At 35.5% G+C, this 22,643-nt stretch overlaps 1 protein-coding gene across 1 annotated transcript in view; it reads left to right on the forward strand.

The window, feature by feature from the left end:
- Nucleotides 1-20,672, forward strand: part of GABRA1 (gamma-aminobutyric acid type A receptor subunit alpha1) — a 58,185-nt gene extending 37,513 nt beyond the window's left edge. The window contains exons 8-10 of the mRNA XM_055325420.1: nt 8,616-8,768; nt 12,306-12,508; nt 17,816-20,672. Of these exons, the coding sequence (XP_055181395.1) occupies nt 8,616-8,768; nt 12,306-12,508; nt 17,816-18,127 (668 nt within the window). The 3' untranslated portion in view covers nt 18,128-20,672. The remainder of the gene's footprint in view (nt 1-8,615; nt 8,769-12,305; nt 12,509-17,815) is intronic.
- Nucleotides 20,673-22,643: the final 1,971 nt, after the last annotated feature.

Here is a 22,643-nt window from a genome sequence, read left to right on the forward strand (position 1 = left end):
CTTCCACAGCTAAATCCTACAGAAACATCATTACATTACTGACCATTCCACTTTGGCGTTAGAAAAAGTGGGGTGCCATTCTTCTTAGTATTATAACTGTTTTACCAATGTAATGCTAAGAACTGGAGCAAGTGCTATTAAGCAGCTGGACCCCAAATTTTAAACTTTTGAAGTTGTTTCAAGAAATAAGAGTTTAGTTATGTAAATATCCATTTTGCAACTAAATGGAATGTGATCATTGGGCTAGAAAATTATAAAAAGTTGAATTTTAACCCTTCTGCAATCTCAATAATTTTAATTATGTTCAATCATTAAAGCCTTAACAGAAGTCAGCAGTTTTTATAGCTGTCTTTAAAATTTTAAATTAGGGATGCCTGGGTGGCTCGGTGGTTGGGCATCTGTCTTCGGCTCAGGGCGTAGGCCTGGGATCCCGGGATCGAGTCCTGAGTCCCACATTGGGCTCCCTTCATAGAACCTGCTTCTCCTTCTGCCTGTGTCTCTGCCTCTTTCTCTGTCTCTCATGAATTAAAAAAATAATGATAATAAAATTAAATTAGTTCACTAACTTTGGTAATTTCTAAAAAAATACAATTTGGTAATAAATAAGGGTTGAAGTGTTATTTTTTTTTTCAGAAAACTCTCTTCCCTAGATTTCAGGTTTTATGTCAGAACCCCAATAATTTTAAAAAGTCCAAGTAATAGGTCAATATATCTTATTCTGGTTATTGGAAAATCCTTGCTTAATGGGCTCTGCCTTTTGCTTATTTTATCACAACCATGGCTACTCTGAAAGTTCAAATATTTATGTTTCTTGTTTTCAAAAATGGAGAAGATTGTTCCTCAGCTTTGTCCACATTAAAAATGCATGTGGCATAGTGGGAAGGTTTTAGGCTCTGTAGTGAGAAAGATGTGCACTCAAGTACTGGTCCTGCCGCATAGAAGTCTAGTGACTTTGGGAAAGTCATTTTTCTGATTATAATTGGAAACTGTCTCTTCTAAAAAGTGGAGATTTTATACTTTTTCACTAAAGATAATATAATACACTAAGTAGAATATTACATATAGTAAGCATGCAAAATGGAATGTAGTAGTTATTGCTATAGTCTTAAAGATATCCCAGAACATAGAAAATACTGAAAATTTTTCTACCTCACAAGTTTTGTGGGAAAACATACAAAAACGAGAAGTGTTCACTTTCAAAAATAAATGCTATTATAAGCTGGATATTGTGGTAGGCACTGGACAGTCAATGACAGACAAGGCAGAGAGCTTGCTGTCATGGAATCTGAAGTCTAAGGGAAGACAAACACATGAACTATAATTATCAAAATGGGTGTTAAGTGCTGTGATTAACATTTTTGTGAGGGCAGAGACCATATCTGTCTTCTGTATCCCTATTATTTACTATAGTAGCTGAAACAGAAGAGGCACTAAATAAATATTGTGAATTAATGAATAAAACAATAAATGTATACAGTATCCAGCCTAGGATAATCAAGGAGGGATTGCTTCAGGGGTTGCCTTTCATATTGTTAATCTGTACTTGTTGGGAACCAAATAATCACTGTTTTAGGCCCAGAAGATTGAAAATAATCTTTCCCTCAAGAAATTCTCCATTACCATTAGAACGACAGTAACTCAAACACAGTGGCATACATTCAATACTAGAACTATATACAAATCACAAGGGTTACTCAGAGGAAGAAGTGGCTCTACTCTAGTTCTAGTGCTAGTGACCTTGACATGTCACTGCATCCCTCTTTATGACCAGTTTCCATGTCTGCAAGGTGAGTGGCTAAGTCTGATGAACTTGGAGACTTCTCTGGTTTCATCAGGATGTAGCCTACATAAATTCTAGTTATTCATAAATGATATACAGGCATAAATGGGGCTACGGGATGAGAGGCAGTGGCCTAACCCACCATCATCAAACTGTCTGGACCTCATAAGTTGGGTCTGTTAAAAGTACTCATTCTGTGCTAAAGCAGCAAGCCTTATCTGTACAAATAAGAGCTTTCTCTTATCATTCCCATAAATGGATATTGGTGGGGGGAAAGGGAGGTAAGGAAAATAGTGAGCAAATCCTCAGATGTAGGAGCTCAGGTTGGTGTACATTTCAATATCAAAATAAAACACTGAACTATATTCCCTCTGGGTCTACTTTAGCTCATCAAAAATCCACTTTGGTAGATTTCTATGGGAAGAAACAAAGATCTTTTTAAGGTCTTCAATCCCATGTTTCACATATCCATGTGGAACCCTAAAAATATTAAGGTAAATAAGCATCAAGTACGTCTGTCAGAACAGTAGGACTGAGAGCAGGAAAGACCACCACATGAAGAATGATTAGATAAAAACCATCTACTTCTACCTGAAAATTCTCTGTGGGGAGAGAAGCGATTCAGATCACCTCTTAGAAGGGGTTGCCCTACTTGCCTAAGCCAACTCACATGTAAACACACATTCATATGTACTACCTACCAGTGATCTCCTTCAAGTCAAATACCTCTAGATCACTTCAGTGACATAGCAGGAGGGAATATGAGATTCAATCCAATGCTTGGATTTTTAAATTCAGTGTAAACACATTAGAACCCCAGTAACCTTCCTGGTGTCTACCATAGATTTGGAGGAAAACAATAAGTTGGAGATTTATTTGAATACACCTACTCACCTGGCAGAGAAAAACCTTTACAGGCACTTAGAAGGATGAGTCCAGTCAGTTGGCAAATCCAGTGCAATTCTAAGTTATTCATTCATTTATTCACTAATTCTTTCAACCATTTGCTCACTTACTGTGTTTGACATTGCAATTGAGCCTAGGAAAGATAGATGGAGGACACATAATTTCTGCCTTCAAGAAGCTCATAGTTGATTGATATATGTAGCTAACATACACTTAGCATTGTTCTAATAATACAACAATCCCAGGATATAGGTATTAATGTTATTATATCCATTTTACAGGTGGAACATAATTGAAGCCAGAGAGATTTAACTGTTTTTCCTAGATCACACAGATAGGCAAAGGCAGAGCTAGAATTTGAACCTGGGTAATCTAGCTGCAGAGTGTTCTCAACCATATAACTAGTAACAGGCTACATAGACATGTGTGAAATGCAATAATGTGGTATAGCATGGATTTAAAAGTGTGGACTCTGGAATTATACTGTGAAGGTTTAAATACTGGTTTTACTACTTATTAACTCTCTGACCTTTGGCAAGACATCTCTCTGTTCATCTTTCTCTTGTACTATTTGGGGATGATAAAAGAATCTATTTCATGAGCCACTGTGAGATTTAAAAAAGAAACATGCATGCAACCTGCTTATTAGCAGAGTGTCTGACATGTACAAATTATGTAATAAATATTAGATATTACTATTAATAATAATAACAGAGTTAGTACAAGGGAGCCACATGGCATAAAGAAGAAGTCATTTTTGCTTGAAGTATCAGGAAAGGCAGTTTGGAACTGGACACCAGACATGGCCACCTATCTCATTCTACTACACCACATTATGTTTCCTAAGTAATTCTTTAAGGAGTGCCCATGCAAAAATTACAATAGTGATGAAAGAGCATGTAAATATGACTTCTACAAAAATTATAATAATTAAATTAGTCATCAGGCATAATAATAATAATATGGCCAGAAAACAATAAGAATATAATAATATGTAATGCCTTTTTTAAAAAATTTTTTATTTATTTATGATAGTCACAGAGAGAGAGAGAGAGAGAGAGAGAGGCAGAGACACAGGCAGAGGGAGAAGCAGGCTCCATACACCGGGAGCCTGACGTGGGATCCGATCCCGGGTCTCCAGGATCGCGCCCTGGGCCAAAGGCAGGCACCAAACCGCTGTGCCACCCAGGAATCCCTTTAATGCCTTTTTAAAGTACATGGTGATGACTATAAAACCTTCATATTTACCTAAATTAATAGACAGATTTGATCTAAGGAAATTTAGGTTGGCTTTGCTGAATAAGAATGTTTCTTCTTTATGAATGACTTTTATCCTTAGACAAATAACCAAGAGAAATTGTAAGATCCTCTTTCTTAAAGATAGTCTTCTCTGGATGAGTTGATTTAAGGATGACCCTGCAGGGTCAAAATGAATGAGGAAGGCACCCATTTTCCCTGACCAGAGACAAGAGTGGTGATTAACTTTAATCCAAGGAGCCTCAACACTCCCATTTATGAAGCTTAGCACATGATCTTCAGAGAAATCCTTGTAGCCATGAAATATAAAAACTGGGGGTTGGAAGTAGGGCAAAAAAGATCTCTATGGTCACCTGATCAAACTATTCATATTTCAGATGAAGGGATGGGTCTAGAGAGGCTAAGTGGACTAGAACTCTAATCATATTTTTAATTTTTTATTCCATAACTCTTTGATGCAGATATTAAAATACCAATTCCTCCCTCAATGATAATTTTTGATTCCTTATTCCTATTTAAAAAGTAGCGTAGAGGGATCCCTGGGTGGCGCAGCGGTTTGGCGCCTGCCTTTGGCCCAGGGCGCGATCCTGGAGACCCGGGATCGAATCCCACGTCGGGCTCCCGGTGGATGGAGCCTGCTTCTCTCTCTGCCTCTCTCTCTCTCTCTCTCTCTCTCTCTCTCTCTGTGGCTATCATAAATAAATAAATAAATAAAAATATAAAAAAAATAAAAATAAAATAAAAAGTAGCGTAGAAACTTAGGAAACATATAGCCTTAGAAAACACAAAGCCTAGAAGCACGCTTGAAAGTAAAGTGACAGGTTTACAGAGGCTTAATTCACTACAACTTTGTTGAAGTGCATGGTTGCTTTTTAGAGCTGAAGAAAATATACTTCTATTGTTTCTGTCTTCACACTGTCAATCTCCATGTGACTCGATTTTTAAAAATAACTTTCATATCTATCATTTCATTTTATCCTCCCAGCATCCTAGGAAATAGTTAAATAAAGCACTATCATTTTAATTGAACAAATGAGGAAACTGAAGTCAAATAAAGTTAAACAAAGTATTTATTCTTCAAGTAAATGGAAGCCAGTTCTAAACAAATCCTTGAAGCTGCTTTATACAATTATATCCCTGCCTCTTTTCTTTCTCTTTCCTTAATTTTGTATGGTAATGTATCAGAAATATTGTCAAATCTAATTTACAAGCTTCCCTGAGGGTTACATGATATGCAAGGATATTTGAATTACAATTCTAGACTGTTGAATTAGAGAAAAAGAATTTGACATGCTTAGTGCATGAGCACTTGATGTCTAGAGATACTCTTTCTATTCAATATAAGAGATTGATTTTTCTGTTGTTGTGTTTGTCTTTTATTTTTAACCTATTACAACATGATTCTGATTTTGCTGTCTTTTCTTTTCATTACTTAAATGTTTTGTGCCAAAACTTCTTAGATTTTGTTTAATTTAGGAAAATGATTTCAATAGATTTGAAGTCCTCTTATTCTCTCTCTAATTTGTTAGGGAGGAAGTGGTTTATCTAACAAACAAAATGTCGAATAATAGCTCCTCCAAAATCATATTCTTTGCAGAATCTTCCTCAAATGTCACATTGTGAACAACAAAAGTTGATAATGGAATATGTATAGACACTCATCTTTCTGACATTATATGAAAGATGGAATTTTTTCTTTGAGCTGATGACATTTTGTAAACCACAGTTGAATGAATGATTAGAAATAATAATGCATACTCCTGAGAGGGTGAAATGTAACATGGCCATGTCCCCACAGGAGTATCTTTTCATAATGCTGGGAAAATTGGCTTTCTACATTTTTCTCAAATTTAAATCACTTATTTCTTTCAGATGACCTTGGAGTCATCACCCAAGGTATCTATAGAAACTGAAAAGAAATTAGTAAACATTGTATTTACCCTCCCAAAGACAGAATCTCATGGATGTTAATTTGTGTGAGTGTCCTTAAACCTCAATGCCTCCCTTTTCACCACACACAGATGTTGAATACTTAAAATATGTAAAACCATGCTATATTCAAAGAACTGTCCCTCTTCTCAATTAGCTTTCAGTTTGATGAGAGGGATATAAGCATGTAAATTAGCTAAGATAAGAAGTATGAGATTTTATTATAACTGTAAACAGAAGGTATAAATAAATTTGAAGTTACTTACCAGCGATCAATAAATGACAGTTGTTATCATTATTAACAATTAGCAATGAAAACACACTTGGGAGTGTGGATGATTTCCTCTTATAAAGAGTCAATGCATTTTTTTTTAACCAATACTTTTACCAGTTCTGAATGGAGGGAAAAGAGAAGAAAATGGAGAAAGGAACTAAAATTTATTTTAAAACTCTTATACAGCATGATCTTAAGTAGAGCCCTTATTCTTTATTCTCCCCACAATACACTTCTCACTATTTTACAGATTAGGAAACTGAGGATCAGAGACTATAAGTGAGTTACCCAAGGCTATCCAGAAAGAAAATAGCATATCTAAGTTTTAAACCCAAATCCATTTGTTTCCAAGGCTAATAAACTTGCTTCTATGTGACATTTCTTTCTATTCCACCATGGACTGAGCCCAATTCATAGATGAACAAAATAGTCACTAATAATAGATTTCAAGTAGAGAATTTTGTAGGTCAAGATACTGAGATGTGAAAATGTGTGGTGAGACATGAGACATGATACTGAAATGCATATTACAGCTATGACATGGAGAGTCTTAAATCCAGGTAACAGAGTTTACTTGTCAGTAGGTAACACTGGAGACATTGTGGTCACACTGGGGAAGGACAGAGTGTTTGTTAGTGGCATCTGATGGATAGAGGTCAAGTAAAAAATCCAACAATATGTGGGACAGCCCCCACAACAAACAATTAACTGGCCTGAAATGTCAATAGTGCTGAGGTTTGAAACCTTAATGCAGATAATGGGAATGCATTAAGGTATTTTAAGATTTTATGTATGCTTTAAAAAGATTACTCTGACATCAAAATTTAGGGAAACTGGAGTGAGGAAGTGACTGGAAATAAACAAGGCAGTTAATAGATCTACAAAGGAGGTAAGAGCAGTGACCATGAGATAAGGCATAGCCAGAGATACTGCAAAGGAGAAATTAAAATTGTGATGATCAGCTGATTCCTTTCTCTCTCCCTCAGAAGCCCGACTTAACATCCAAGGTTTGATTCTAAGATTTTAGCCTGAGTGAGCAGACAGATGAGAGGACCATGAATTTAGAGATGGACTCTTAAGTGGAAAAGCAGCACAGCTCTACACTATTCATTATTTTTTTATGAGAAAGATTAATGAATGTCAGTTTTTGAACATACTTAGTTGGTGATGTCAATGAGAAATCGGTATCTCTGAGATGTCTAGTAGATATTTGGGAGTACAGGTTTGAAATCAATATCACTTAGAGCTGTTGATTTGGCAGCCCTCTATATACAAATAGGGCAGAAGTGAGAAGGGAAATTCCTGGTTAGAGTCAAGAAAAAATGAGGAAGAAAGCTGAAAGCAGAACTACACCAGGAACCTCTACAATTACTTTGCAGAAAAGTGAAGGTTGGGATATTTAGAGATCATGGACAGTTTTATCCATATGTAGCTAAAAGTAGATGGCCAGGCCATGGGCTGAGATATAAATCACAGGTTGTGTGGGGAAATTTTTTAGACGAAGGGAAGGAAAAAGTTTGGTGAATACCAAAGAAAGTGATGTTTTCTTAGTATGAATACACATTTCTCTCCTGCCCACCCACAGATAGCTAAATATACATTGAGAATGGATAAAGCTAAATGTTTCTACGATTTACAATTGAGGAAATATAACATCAATTTAAAAAAGAAATCTCCTATAATTCGGGTTGTATATCTATCACTTTGGATCTCCAAATGAAATCAGACTTTGATGTATACAAAGATCATGAAGTGTGCCCAGGTAGTCCACTGTTTCCTAATCCAAGCTAGGAATTGGGACAGGTTCAAAAGCTATATTGAAGTGGATTTTCCTTGGCCTCTCTTAAAGAGTGGTTTGTGTATCTAGGTGGGACCTGAAGAACCTTCCCAAGTGATTCTGATGAAGGTATTCCTCAAAATAAATTTTGAGAAACGCTAGGTTCTAACCCACTCTCCTCATTCCAAAGATCAGGCTAAGTTAAATAACTTACCCTGGGTCACAGAGCTGCTAAAAAGAAGTGTGGTGTGAGAACTGGAATTCCCCTAACTTGGACATCAAAGCTACTTCATTAGATAGCCTGAATGTCTTCCGCTGTGGTAAACTGGGGATTTGGTCTGTTCTAATCCATTAGTATGTGTCATCAGGATCTTGCACATTGCCTTCTTGGTCATTAAAACCAATCTGTAAATAGATGCTCAGCTATATCTCATAAATGTGTGATGTACCAGGATAAGGATGCAGCAATATCCATGAGATCTCTGGCACCTCAGTCTCATCCTTGAACCCTTTTTGGTGTTTTTATAATGTCTCCGTTCTTTCCTGGATAAATGTTTTCTCTTCAGGAACCAAATGTCACATCTTAGAGAAAGGATGTCTTAAGTCTAGGTTTTTGCTGCTGTTTGAAAAATCTGGAGATAACTTCTTTTCAAGGTCAAATTGCTCACCTTACTGTCTGTTTCACCCTCTAGGAGAATATGTTGTTATGACCACTCATTTCCACTTGAAGAGAAAGATTGGCTATTTTGTCATTCAAACATATCTGCCATGCATAATGACAGTCATTCTCTCCCAAGTCTCGTTCTGGCTCAACAGAGAGTCTGTACCAGCGAGGACTGTCTTTGGTAAGTGACAATCAGGACATGCAGGCAAGGGTCTGGAGGACAAGTTATATTGGTGATGTTGTAAATTGAATGAAACAATAATCATGGGTTAAAATCTGAAGTTAGCACAGTAGAAAGAAGGTTCAAAGAATTACCATTTCATTTTCATTATGGTGTGATTTTTAAAAACTCTTTCTTTAAATAGCAAGCTGTTTCTAATGCATGTAAATAGATGCATGTAAATATCAACTAGGCCCACGCTATGTTTAAGACTCTTTACTACCGAATAAAAAGCTTAAGTTTATAATCTAAACTGAGGATTATCATGTGCAGAGATCCCTATGGTATCATTCTTTTTTTTTTAAGATTTTTATTTATTTATTCATAGACTCAGAGAGAGAGGGGCAGAGACACAGGCAGAGGGAGAGGGAGAAGCAGGCTCCATGCAGGGAGCCGGATGTGGGACTCGATCCCAGGTCTCCAAGATCACACCCCGGGCTGCAGGCGGCACCAAACCGCTGCACCACCGGGGCTGCCCCCTATGGTATCATTCTTCAATAACAGCCAAGGTCTGAAAAATCCGTTATCTCAGGGAAAAAAGCAAGACTTTGCTGCAAATGCCCAGAAAATAGTTTTTTCTGGCACTTAGCAAAGTGCTTCTAGGTTGGAAACCACATATTTGCTCTCACAAGTAGTCTAGGAACACAGGTATATGAAGATCCAGAATGACCCCAGCTGCAGAGCAAAAAAGTAGTTCATTTCAAACTCTTTTTTTATTACCATTTGTTAGTATTTACTAGTGTTGAAGACACTTGCTAGAACTGAAGATTGAACTCTTGTCAAGATACGTGTTTCTGTATGCATATTCAGTGTGAACCTTTTATTCACTGGAAATTGAAAAAAATAGAGAGCACATTTTATGTTTTATGTTTATTTTTGTGGAATGAATAATAGCACTATAGTGAAAAGGATTTTTTTTTTAATGCTAACTCTTCCTCTCTTCTTACCCTAATAAATCCTACCTTTCCTTTTTGGAAATTATCTAAAGCATTTTGAAATGTTTTAGAAGTTAAAAATCTTGCTCTTAACATTTTCAACAATCTGATATCTCATCCAACTCATGCCCTTTTGGTGAACATAAACTACATATCTGTAAACTCAATTGTGGCAAATATTTCCTTGTTTCAAGTTATATATTTCTAATGTTTTTCGTTCAGTACAATCACAAATACAGTTTCTCAAGGCCTTTGGCCTTTTAACATTTACTTAGTGCACATGTTTCTATTGTTTATAGTCTCAACTCAGCACATTCTTCTGTGCTACGTTAGATGCCTGAGAGGGTCACATATACTTAAAGAAAAAAATACACAAGGGAAAAAGAAAAAAAAGTTGTACAGAGTAACAGCTTATTATAAGGCATCCAGAATGCAACAAAGCTGAAGTCTCTTATGTCTTCAAACATCATCTTCTTGATGGTCATGCTCTGTCATTTAGAGGCAATGTGATTATGTAATTTTGCTGCCAGGTAGATACAAGTTTTAGGTTCAATCTTCACTTTTCTAAGATTCAATTGCCTATATAATGAGAAGGCAATTAAAGTAAAATAGTACTGTTTAAAAGATTAAGTGAGAAGAATAAAATAAAATATGTAAATTGTCAGGTTGAGTTCTTGGAACTCAGTTGATGAGCTCAACACATTTTTGTTCTTTTCCCTGTACTTATAGCAGGAATTGTAAGATATCACACACACACACACACACACACACACACACACACACCTGTCTCTCTCTTCCCTTTATGCTATTCTTACTTTTAATTTATGGATATATTTAGTTTAAGAACACTCATTCCCAAATTACTTCTGACAGTTGCCTACATGAACCAAAATTTGAAAAAAAAAAAAAAAGGAATTCATTGTAGCAGAGATTTATTAACAAGGACTGAAGTTGTCAATAATAATAGCCATTAACTTTGTTCTTGGTATCAGGCTCAATGCTAAACACTATATTACAGCATTTTATTTAATATTCATAATAGCCCTCTGAGTTAGACTTATTAAAATTAATTTACAAAGAAATAATTTTTTGAAAAACCCACAGAAGTTCAGAATTGTGAGGCAATTTTCCCAAGGTCATTCAGCAATTACAGAGCTGGGATTTGAAACTGGGTTGTTCTGTTCCTCAAATACCAACATTTAATTACCTTTGCTCTTTGCTCAAGTTAATATTGATATGTAAATTTAAGGGCTGTTTACCAGCCAATATTTCTTAAACCATTTGTTGGTTGTATAATACAGATAATGCCCCAGACCTTTCTGTAACACCACCAAAGTTTAAGTCTGTTCCCTACATCTGTGACCATGTTTCAAAAATATGATTTAACAAAAGTCTTTGTGTTTCTTCTTAATCTTATCACTTCCTAACATAGTTACAAAGATCATCTACCTTAAAAATTCATGGGAAACTAGGGACTATTGGATGGTTTAAAGTAGCTTAGAAAATCAACCACCTACCAGCTGTGTAACACTGCTGATTCTCTAAAAATTAATCAAAAAGGGTAGTTATAGATAAGAGTTTTAGATACATCAGATGACAGTATCTTCCACAGCAATAATTTATCATCTTTAAAATCTTTTACCTATTAGTGCTAGGAGATGGTGAGGTTGGGACTAGTCACTGGAAGAGGTTAGAAGTTCTTCCATACTATGCAGCCTATTGGGTGAATTAATTAATATATTTTCAAATGGTTTACAAGGTATATTACAATATTCTATTATAATGCAATACATATACTAATAATCTAAATAATCTAAAAACAACTAACTTGAAAACTGCTTTGAATATTGATAACTTTAATCACTGCGGATGGATTCGCAGAATAGGGCCAGATGAGGCAGCAATAACAGAGAAATGGAAAGCTTATGGACATTTGAATCAGAGAAGCTTGTGCTCAAATTTTTGTTTTGCCATTTCTGTGCCATGTGGCCTCAAGCAAGTGACATGCAACACATTTCAGGGGTTCTTTCAAAAAAGGAGCTGTGTCAGAATTAGGGGGAAAAGATAGTATAAAAGCAGAAGAATATATAACAAAATATTATCCTAAAATAATTCAATTACCTATCAATTATTGATTAACAAGAAGCTATGGGCTTCTTGGTTTATACATTTAGTATATACAGATAGAATATTAAACAGAGCTGAGGACCCAGCAATTTCTTGTGATATCAGAGACAGTAAAGATCTACGCTTTCTGTTTAAAGAGTTGGGGACAATGAGATAGTATAATTTCCTTTCCTGCTCAGGATACCCTATTCAATGTGCCCATTTAAAGGAACTCACAATATTAACAGCTTCTCAATAGCAGAGCAATCTATCCCTCCAAAAGGTCCCCCTCAATCCCACCACACTGTGAAATGCAAACGCATCCATCCCAAACCAAAATGGGATGAACTAAAAAACAGTGTATCTTTGGTCCTGCTGGTTTCCCTTTGCACAAGTAGGCTGACCTCCAGTGATCATATTTTGTAGTGTGAACCTTACTTCATTTCTTTCTTTACAGGAGTAACAACTGTGCTCACCATGACAACTTTGAGTATCAGTGCCAGAAATTCTCTCCCTAAGGTGGCTTATGCCACTGCTATGGATTGGTTCATTGCAGTGTGCTATGCCTTTGTCTTCTCGGCTCTGATTGAGTTTGCCACAGTCAATTATTTCACCAAGAGAGGTTATGCATGGGATGGCAAAAGCGTGGTTCCAGAAAAGGTAAGTACTTTAATATCCCCTGTGGTATGTATCACCGGTATGTCTTACTAAACCTGTGAGATGGCATGTTTGGACCTCAAGGGATGGATGAAGAATGCAGAGACTAGGTAATGAGGATTCTATGTTTCTTAAATCGTAAGTGACTGTATGCTAGGGTAATTTTGGTAGTGCTCAAGAGAGAGGTTGTTTAAGTGGGCCAATATACAGAGTAGAGTGAAAGAGATAAAGGAGAGATGAAGGTAAACATTCCTACTCAAAAATGCTTTCCTATGGTCTCTGAGAACAATTTTAATCAACTTGACATTAGGAGCAAATAAAGTTATGCCATTATAATTTGAACTTGAAAATCATTGTCTTTTGGTTGATTTCTGAACCTAATCACTTTGTCATAAATATTATTACTCTAATGTCTCAATGGAATTGAGTTTACAAAATGCATTATCACCAATTTTCAGTGAAGTAAAGGACAAGAAATATATTTCCTTTCCAAATTAGAGGTTTGCTTTAAGGATCATACACAGAAGTCACAGAAAAATTCTTCACTGTAGAAAATTATTAAGTCAAGCTCATTACTGCTTGCCTAAATTAGAACCTATTTTAGAGTGTATTTTAAAGCACGTGTGTGGAGGATATTTCTACTCCTGTGGCTTAAAGGAAAAATATGTCAAAATGTAAGCGAGCCTTGGGATGATGGAAAGAAGGTCAAAGTCAGAGACACAGAGATTGTAAAACATCTAGAAATAATCTAGGAGGAATCACTCTGTAGCAGCTTTTTCCCAAATTCTATTCCTGGGAGTACTAGCCTTATGAAATAGTCTCAAAGAATAAAGTTCTGTGGTTGAATACACTTGAATAATGCTGCATATCACAGAGTCACAGGGTATTTAAGAATCTGAAAGAGTCTATAGTAAAGAAATTAATTTAATGGTGTTTTCCTCATAGCCCTACGGACGTACTAAAAAAGAGAACCTTTTGCAGTGGAAACATCTACCATATTTAAACTAATTTATAGTGTGTTACTGACTATAAGATGAGCCATTAATATATGCAAAAGTAAGGAAGAAAATATGCTGCCAAGTAAAAGCTCTTTTAGATATACCCCTCAGGCACGGATGAATCAGCTAACACCCTGATAATCTCCTACACAAGTTAAAAGCAAAAGAAAGTTCTGTGTAGAACGCACTATGGCAGCCAACAGAACTTGAACCAAGCTCTCAAAATTCACTTGCCTTGAAACATACTTGCCAAGTATTTAAAAAAAAAAATCTGAATTTGCAAACCAGGACCTTGGCTCAGGTTCCATAGAGAGAAGAGACAAGACAAAGGGATTGCACATACCAGTTGGAGAGAGGAGTAAGAGAGTGAGGACAGAATGATTATCAGATACTTACTTTAGCCATTGATGGTCTCCATTTGTCCTAGAGTAGAAGGACAGCCCAAAGGGGAGAGAACCATACATGGAGAATGGTTAATCATAGGACCAATTATAAGACATCACATAAAACTACCAATTATAAGACATAGCCCAGAGTCATAGATGTGAATTTATTATTATTTATTTATTTATTGTTTGTTTATTTATTTATTTATTTATTTTAAAGATTTTATTTATTTATTCATAGACACAGAGAGAGAGAGGCAGAGAGGCAGAGACATAGGCAGGGGGAGAAGCAGGCTCCCTGCGGGGAGCCCGATGTGGGACTCGATCCCCAGTCTCCAGGATCACACCCCAGGCTGCAGGCGGCGCCAAACCGCCGCGCCACCGGGGCTGCCCCGGATGTGAACATTTTTAAATGCATATCTTAGAACTGAAATAGTCTGCTAAAGTGCTTCAGAATTGGTGATATCTAAACATGGTTGATATTTAAGTGGAAAGTGATGTGCCAACATTGGGGAAAATTGCTTTTCTATCTTAATATTTTCTTTGTTGCAAGAGGCCAGTGTCTTTCTGATTCTTTCTCATCAGTATCAGTTATTAGTAACTCGTTAGATGAATTTAGTCTGGAAAGCATAGAATTTAAGTTGAGGTATGATTGAACTCACCGTTCAATTTATATTTATCTCTGGAGTATTTACCTCTAATGAAGGTGATACAGGTCAGACCCTGTATTCATGTCTCAAAGAAAATACTCTGATCTCTATTAATCTACAGTCCATGTTATTCAGTATAAAAATATAGATGTTAGGTAGAGTTGTATCATATATTATTTATCATTATCATACACATATATTATTTATCAATAATTCATCTATATCTATCATCCTAATGAGAAAGATAATATTTTCTGTAAATTATGCCTCTAAAAACCTTCCCCAGGGCTTTACTGGTTTGATTTACTTATTATAGGGAGTGTGAGCACAGTGTGATCCAGGTCTCATGTTGACATTCAGAGAGTATGAATAAAATATGCTTTCTATGACCAGGTGAGTGTTTTCAGGAGAATTAAATTTTCAATCTCTGACATGGTGTAACTTGAAAAAAAACTTTTTTTTTGTAAGACATCACATTAACAAGTGAGCCTTCAGGAGCCTGCTTAAGATCCATTCTCGTATGGTAAATTGCTGAAAGAAATATCAGTTTTTTTAAAGAATATGGAGAAGCTCAACATTCTCAAAGATTAAAGAAGATTATTAAGTATTCTTTCCCAAATAAGCAAACCAGATATTTCTCAATATTTTATTCAACATATTTTGCAAATAAAGGCACTCAACTTGAGAAACTTTAGTACTGGAGTATTATCATAATTTGGCACTGGGAGAAATGAAATCTATTAATAATACAAACTCTTCTCCAAGAATTATCCCTGCTGCAGATTATTCATTTCAATTTATCTAACAGGATGTCTGTCACTCAACAAGTTTTGGTTAGATTGGAACCTACTGCCTCTCTTCAACAACGGAGTACATACCATTTTATCTAAAGGACATGTATGCTTTTTCATGTAGTCTGTAATGTTAGAAGTCTTATTTGTTAAAGGAAAATGGACTAATACAAGTTCAATTTGGCAGTTTAATTGCATTGAAATAAATCCTATCTATTTTTTTTAATCCAGTATAGTTGAGACAAAATGTTACATTCGTTTCAGGTGTACAACATAGTGATTCCACAACTCTATGCATTAATGCTGTGCTCACCACATATGTCACCATACAGTGCTATTACAATATCATGGACTCTATTCCACATGCTATGCCTTTTATTCCCATGATGTACTAATTCCATAATCAGAAGCCTGCCTGTATTTCTCACTCCCCTTCACCCATTTTGCCCGTCCACCTCCATGCCCTCCCCTCTGGCGCCAACAATTTGCTGTCTGTATTTATGGATCTGTTTCTGCTTTGTGTTTATTTGTTCATTTGTTTTGTTTTTTAGTTCCACATATAAGTGAAATCATATGGTATTAGTCTTTGTGTGACTTAGTAAACCATAACTATTTTTGACCTGTATAATTTTACCATTTGAAAGAATCATTTTTTCTTGCTTTATTTTTTACAAATAATTATGCAAATTTCTGTCAACTTCATAAAACTTAACCAAGTCTGTCTTCACTATAAGATAGGAGTACACTTCGAGTAAGTGGCATTACTTTTAATAATGTAATACCGGAAAGAAAAAATTCTGGGCTTTTTGTTGTTTTCCTAATGTAATTCTTAAGGATTCAGAGAGGGGGGAAAAGGTAGCAGATAGGTCACAGGGCTGGATAATAAAGAAATTAACCTGTTAAAATTCCTGACTAGTGTGCTTTGTGAAAAGCAGCAGATCTGGTAGTAATATTTTATTCTGATTCAATAATAAAAATACAAATTATTCAGAGAACATTGAGCCTGGTTGGTCAAGTTTAGCTGCTCATAAGTATTTCTGCATACCCTTTTGCAGTAATCAGTAGCAAGACTCTACTTCTGAGGAATTCCAATTCAAAATATAGCTGTGCCCAAGACATATTTGTTCTTAAAAATTTTAACTAGTGGTGTAGTGTGCACAAAGAATGAGAACTACCCTCCTAGGCTAGTGCTGTCCAGCAGAAATATGTGAGCAATATGTAATCTAAAATTTTCTAATAACTTTGTTTTAAAGGTACAAACCAGTGAAGCTGATTTTTTCTTTCTCAAGTTTTTATTTAATTTCTAGTTAGTAAACATACAGTATAATATTAATTTCAGGTATAGAATTTAGTGATAATAATATGCTTTTAACCAACATATCAAAAATATTATACTTACAATATGTAAACAATAAAAAACACTATTAAGGAGATATATTACTTTTTTCTCTTTTTTTTATAGTAGGCCTTCAGAATCCTATACATATTTTATACTTATACACATCTCAGACTAGCCACATTTGAAGTCCTCAGTAGTTGCAAATGACTGGTGGCAATTGTATCAGACCACGTAGTTGTAAACAATGATTCACTTCATTTTTTTAGAAATTTCTATATGACAGAAACCCCAAGAAATGCTGCAGTTGTGACTCATTGCACAGATAACACTGACAAGCAGCTGACATTGAACAAAAATTGACTTCAGGATACCCTGAAAAACTCTGCTTTATCAATCCACTTGCAACATGAGGAGAAGGAGCAAATAACAGTTGACTCAGCAACTTATTGCTGCAAAACAAACCACTCCAAAACTTAGTGCCCTAAAGTAACCACCAGGCCTTTGGGTCTGGGAACAACCTGGTGGTACTTCCATGAGTAGGATATGGCTCACTAACATGCTTGCAGAAAACTAGAGGCTCCACCAGGGGGAGGCATCCACAATGGCCTCTCCCTCATCTGGGGCCTGATACTGGCTGGTCTCTGGTCTCCCAGTTTTCTAGTCCAGGCTTCTTCATGTGGCAGTAACATGTTTCTAGAGGGTAAAGGCTGAGGCTACAAAGCTTCTTGAGGATAGGCTCCTAAACTAACATCACATTACCTCTTGATGGGAAATCCTGGAAAATACGGTGCCCTTCTTTTCCAGCTTTATTGAATTATGTGACACATGACATTGTGTGAGTTACCATTTCTTTTTTGTGGTGAGAACATTTAAGATTTGGTCTTAGCAAGATTCAAGTCCAGGATACGTATTTATTATTAGCTATAATCACTGTATGGTTAGATGCCCTAACTTGTCAATTTTATAACTGGGCACTTGTGTCTGCATTTTTAATTTGTCTCAATAATACAGCCATACATTATATTTCTTACAATTTAAATAAAGCATAGATTTGGATTTCAAAGTAAAGGTCACTTTACTTAGCAACGTATAAACTTCCTTCCCACAGTCTACTGAACGAAATGCTTTTACTCTTTCCTTCTACAGCCAAAGAAAGTGAAAGATCCTCTCATTAAGAAAAACAACACTTATGCTCCAACAGCAACCAGCTACACCCCTAATTTGGCCAGGGGTGACCCTGGCTTAGCCACAATTGCTAAAAGTGCAACCATAGAACCAAAAGAAGTCAAGCCGGAAACAAAACCACCAGAACCCAAGAAAACCTTTAACAGTGTCAGCAAAATTGACCGACTGTCAAGAATAGCTTTCCCGCTGCTATTTGGAATCTTTAACTTGGTCTATTGGGCTACATATTTAAACAGAGAGCCTCAGCTAAAAGCCCCCACCCCACATCAATAGGTCCTTTTATTCACATCCTGTTGTTCAGTCCTCTGCACTGGGAATTGCTTTCTGTTCTCAACGCAGTGATTCCCACCTGCTTTATTGCCTCTGTCTTAAAGAATTTGAAGGTTTCCTTATTTCCATAATTCATAGAAGAACAACAGACCCCTGTCCAGCAGTCCAGAGCAAAGCAGAACATATAGCTGAGAGACAGGATTCTGAGAGGAAGCAAAAGAGAAAAAGCACGACAGAAGGAGACAGAATGAGAGAGGAAAGGTATGTGAGTAGGTCCAGACTGTAGGGAAAAGTAGAAGGAAAATAAAACTTAACTCTATAACTCCAGGTCATTTGTAGATATATATTTCCAAATGTTCTAAAAAAAGATACTGTATATGTCAAAAATATTTTTATGTGGAGGTGTTTCAAAGAATAAATTATAAATGTTTAATGAAAGAAATTTTAAAAATCTATTGTCTTTATTGCACAAACTTCAGTGTGCTTTACATTTTGTTTTGTTTTTTAAACTGATGTATAGCTTTAACACTTTGTTTCCAAAGCTGAAGTCCCCCAATTTTTCTCCTTTTAAAAATAGCTAATGCATTACTCTGTTGTTAAAGGCTATTTTAAAATTCATGGAAATGGCATACGCAAACGTGCAGTTCCTTACCGTTAAGCACATTTAGTCCAAAAGAGACAAATGCTTTAAATAGGCTACTTCACCATCATCTGACCTTTTATCACTAGATTCAATGAGGAATCATTTTAACAGAGACATACACTCAATAAAAACTAAAAAAAAAAATTAAATAAAACAATTAAAAAATACTTTCTTTGCCACCCTGTCTATATCCAGATAGCACATGGGTCCAATAATCACTTGATTCTCATTATAAAAAGATGTTCTTAGAGGGGCAAACATATTTTGCAAGCTCTAGAATTGTTGAATGTATTATTTTATATAACAGTACATTAAAAGCTTTAGATTGAAATTTATGACTAGTAAACAAATATAGAATATATAAATTATATATGTAAATATACAGCATGAGATTGTACATTTTTTACTTTTTTAAAGTTATGTTCTTAAAATATTGTGTAGGACTCACCGCTCTTAGCTGTTAGAATGTTGTAAAGTGCTATGGAAATACCTTTAGAGCCTGAATTAAAAACAGAACAGCCTGTGGGAATCAGATGGAATTTAAACAGATGGGTATAAAGTCCGCTTATGTAGAGAAAGCTTATAATTTCAAACTATCGCCCGGTGTACAGTAGTAAATCAGTTGCTCTCTGCTCAAGTCATGCCACATTTCCCTATCTGAGGCTCTTGTAAAATAGAAAGAAAATGGAAAAGCATTAGTTGGAGCTAGAAAATCAGTTGTATATTATTGCTGTATTGCTGATACCAACTATCTCAATAAGTGTTGTACCATATGTAGCATTAAATATAAAAACACATGAAAGAATGTACAGGAAATAGCTTTTATTGAGTAACATTATTATATTTCATTTATACTGTAGCAATATATTTGTAGGTATACTATGTAAGGGCTTTAACTACAAGAGGTCCATTAATACTCCCTATAAAAATTCTGGTCTGTTTCATTACTTCCAGATGTTTTCGAGATGAATATTTATTCAGAAGGTATTTTTGAAGTCTCCTTTTGTCTGACAGAATTTCAGAGATGTTTAAAATTAGCATCCAGAATCCACAGGTCATAGTCTAACCACATTTAGAATACTACAGCATAAACCTATCAGCATAATTGCCAAATAAGTCTGTTGGGATCCGTACCCAAGTTTTGAGCAATGTTTCTTTCAAAAAGCTGCTATCCAATGATGTAGGAAAAAACACAGTTTGTGTTTTCCTAAGCGAACTCTGGTTTTCTTTTTAAATGTGCTTTATTGTTTGATTTGGTCCTGCCTAAATTCAATGAGCTAGGCCAATAAAGACTGAACCAAGGACGTTTCATCCTCTGGTATCATGTGTAGATATCATGTATAGAAAATAAAACAAAATATGGCTCTAACTTCTGTGTTGCTGTTTATATCTGTTATTTTTCGGCGTTAACCTAATGTGTTTATAAAGAGCATTTTATCTTCCAGGCTCCTCATGGATAACATTTGGTCTGTATTTTGCTCACTAGATGTGAATATTTCTTATTAGTCTGCTTTTTGCTATGCAATGATTGCATTTCTATCATTTCTTAGTTTGTTAGTATGTGTGATAGTATTCTATTGTATAAATTGATTGCACAGTTTATCAAAGACCAATTATTCTATGTAGCTTTTCTACAGTGCTTTGCTAAACCATGTAATACTAGTTAAGTCTTCCTTGAAAATAAAGATACACTCTTATAGAGGACAGTTCCTGTTTACTCCCAGGAACATTTTTTAAAAGATGACACTGAATGTTTATTGCACCTTAGTGCAGTGAAGTGGCAATAAAACCTAACATGAATCGAGGTTGTTTATGGCAGATGCATGTATTGCTTTACAGAGTTTAGCAAAAGCTCTTAATTTTATGTCATACTGTATTCTATTATAATAATAAAGCTAACATTATTCAATAACCAAATGGAATGCTTGACTCTCTTTTCATATTATTAATAGGACCTACCATTGACCTGTTTTAAACATTTTCACGTAGGAGCACCATAAGGTGCCAAGTGCTAGCAAGGATCTAAAGTACCAAGAATATTTTTGAAGATGTATCAACAGTATGACCCTAAACTATGATTTTTAAATTAATCACTTTTAAAAAGAGGAATTATTAAACACCCAGTATCTGGTAACTTCAGCTCAAAATTTATAAAACATAAATAGAACAGAATCAAAATGCTGAAATGATAGTAGAGTATCTTGTCAACAGCAAATTTGCTTTCTGATCTACTGTGCAGAGACCTCATTTGTTTTGAGGGAGGAGTCTGAGCATTGTCATTTTTAAAAGCTTCTCTGGAGCTATTATATTCCTCAGGGTTTCTATGACCACGAAGTCAGATTAAAGTACAAAATACTTATAATCATTTGAAAGACAATAAAAAAATGATTTCTATGACAGACATTAAACTGTACCTGGTTTCTACAGCCGAGACTATGTGAGGCAAAATCTTTCCGTGTCAGATGGTGGCCAGGCAAAAACAAAATAAATTATGTCTCTACAACTAATCTCCAAAAATTTTTTAAAAGATTCAGGATTTAGCAAAATTAATCATTTTAAAATCCTCCAACCAAATTGCATATTCAATCCAAATAAAACTGCTCATATAAACTAGCTGGATCCACGTTCATTGATTTCTTGGCTCTCACAAAAAACGAATGTAGTGAACGATGGTAATTTTGGCTATCAAAATATATCCATGTCGGGGCTCACCATAGTAATTAGCTTAGGAATCAAAATCAGAATGGAGTTGGCATAATCGCTGACCATCTGTTTGAATTTCATTATACCTGTTTGTTAAGACCTTCTGTTGGAGTTTTTTAAAATATCTCCAACTCTAGTGACCAACAAGAACAAGCATTTGACTCAATTACATTATAGCCACACTTCAGTCAAATAAACTCCAAATGTTAATTTAATTAAACTAAATTCTTATAACATTCACTAAGTATCTATTGTGTGTTAAGTTGTGCTCTATGATAGGGATGTAGACATAAATATTTCATGGCTTTTTTTCCTTAAGGAAATTGCAATTATGATAGAGGAGGAAGACAGAGAATCAGGAAAAAATAATAATATAAATACTGTAGGTAGAGGATGCTAAGAGACAAATGGCAGGGCTAACTTGGCACTCTTCATAAGTTACATAGTTATATCTGTAGAAACTAATCCTGTCCGAGATAAAACTTGAACTGTAAGAAGAATTGAAGTGGTCCTGGACCATTTGTCAATGGCCCAGGGTTAAAATGCCGGCCCTATGTATTGTGAACCATTGAACTACCATCTAACACGAGACCTCTTAGAATCCCTCAGCTACTGTGGTAGGTACTGAGATTATAGAAATGAAGATGACAAAATGATCTTGGAAAGCTGTAATTCACAAAGAATCCAAGTGAACATGAAGTTACAACACTTTAAACAAGGTGTACATCTATCAATAAATGCACAAGGTATGGGGCATTTGTAACTTGGAAAGTGGTATAAGGGTAAGCTTCAAATGAAAGTGTTAGCTGAACGAGTTTTTAAAAGATGACTCACTTAGGAGGCATCCTATTGTTGGGAATGGCTGATGATGATGAGGGACAGGTCTTTCACTGAAAGATGATAGTAATGTATTAGCACTTAACTCAGAGAGTCACAAAGTCTATTGCTAGAGAAATAACATATGTGTATGATGTAGACCAAATATGACACTAAAGCAAGAGCTAAGGCCTGTGAGAAACTGTCTCCTGAGCCTCAGCTGCAGCTATTTCGTGCCTTGTGGAGAAAGAGGCCATGTATTGTTGCATGTATTCCAATGTTAAAAAAAAAAACAACAACAACTAAAAATGCTTTTTAACTCTACTTTTGAAACTATTGTATTTGTTAAATATAATA

The sequence above is a fragment of the Nyctereutes procyonoides genome, unplaced genomic scaffold, assembly GCF_905146905.1.
Source record: "Nyctereutes procyonoides isolate TBG_1078 unplaced genomic scaffold, NYPRO_anot_genome, whole genome shotgun sequence".
Taxonomy (NCBI): domain Eukaryota; kingdom Metazoa; phylum Chordata; class Mammalia; order Carnivora; family Canidae; genus Nyctereutes; species Nyctereutes procyonoides.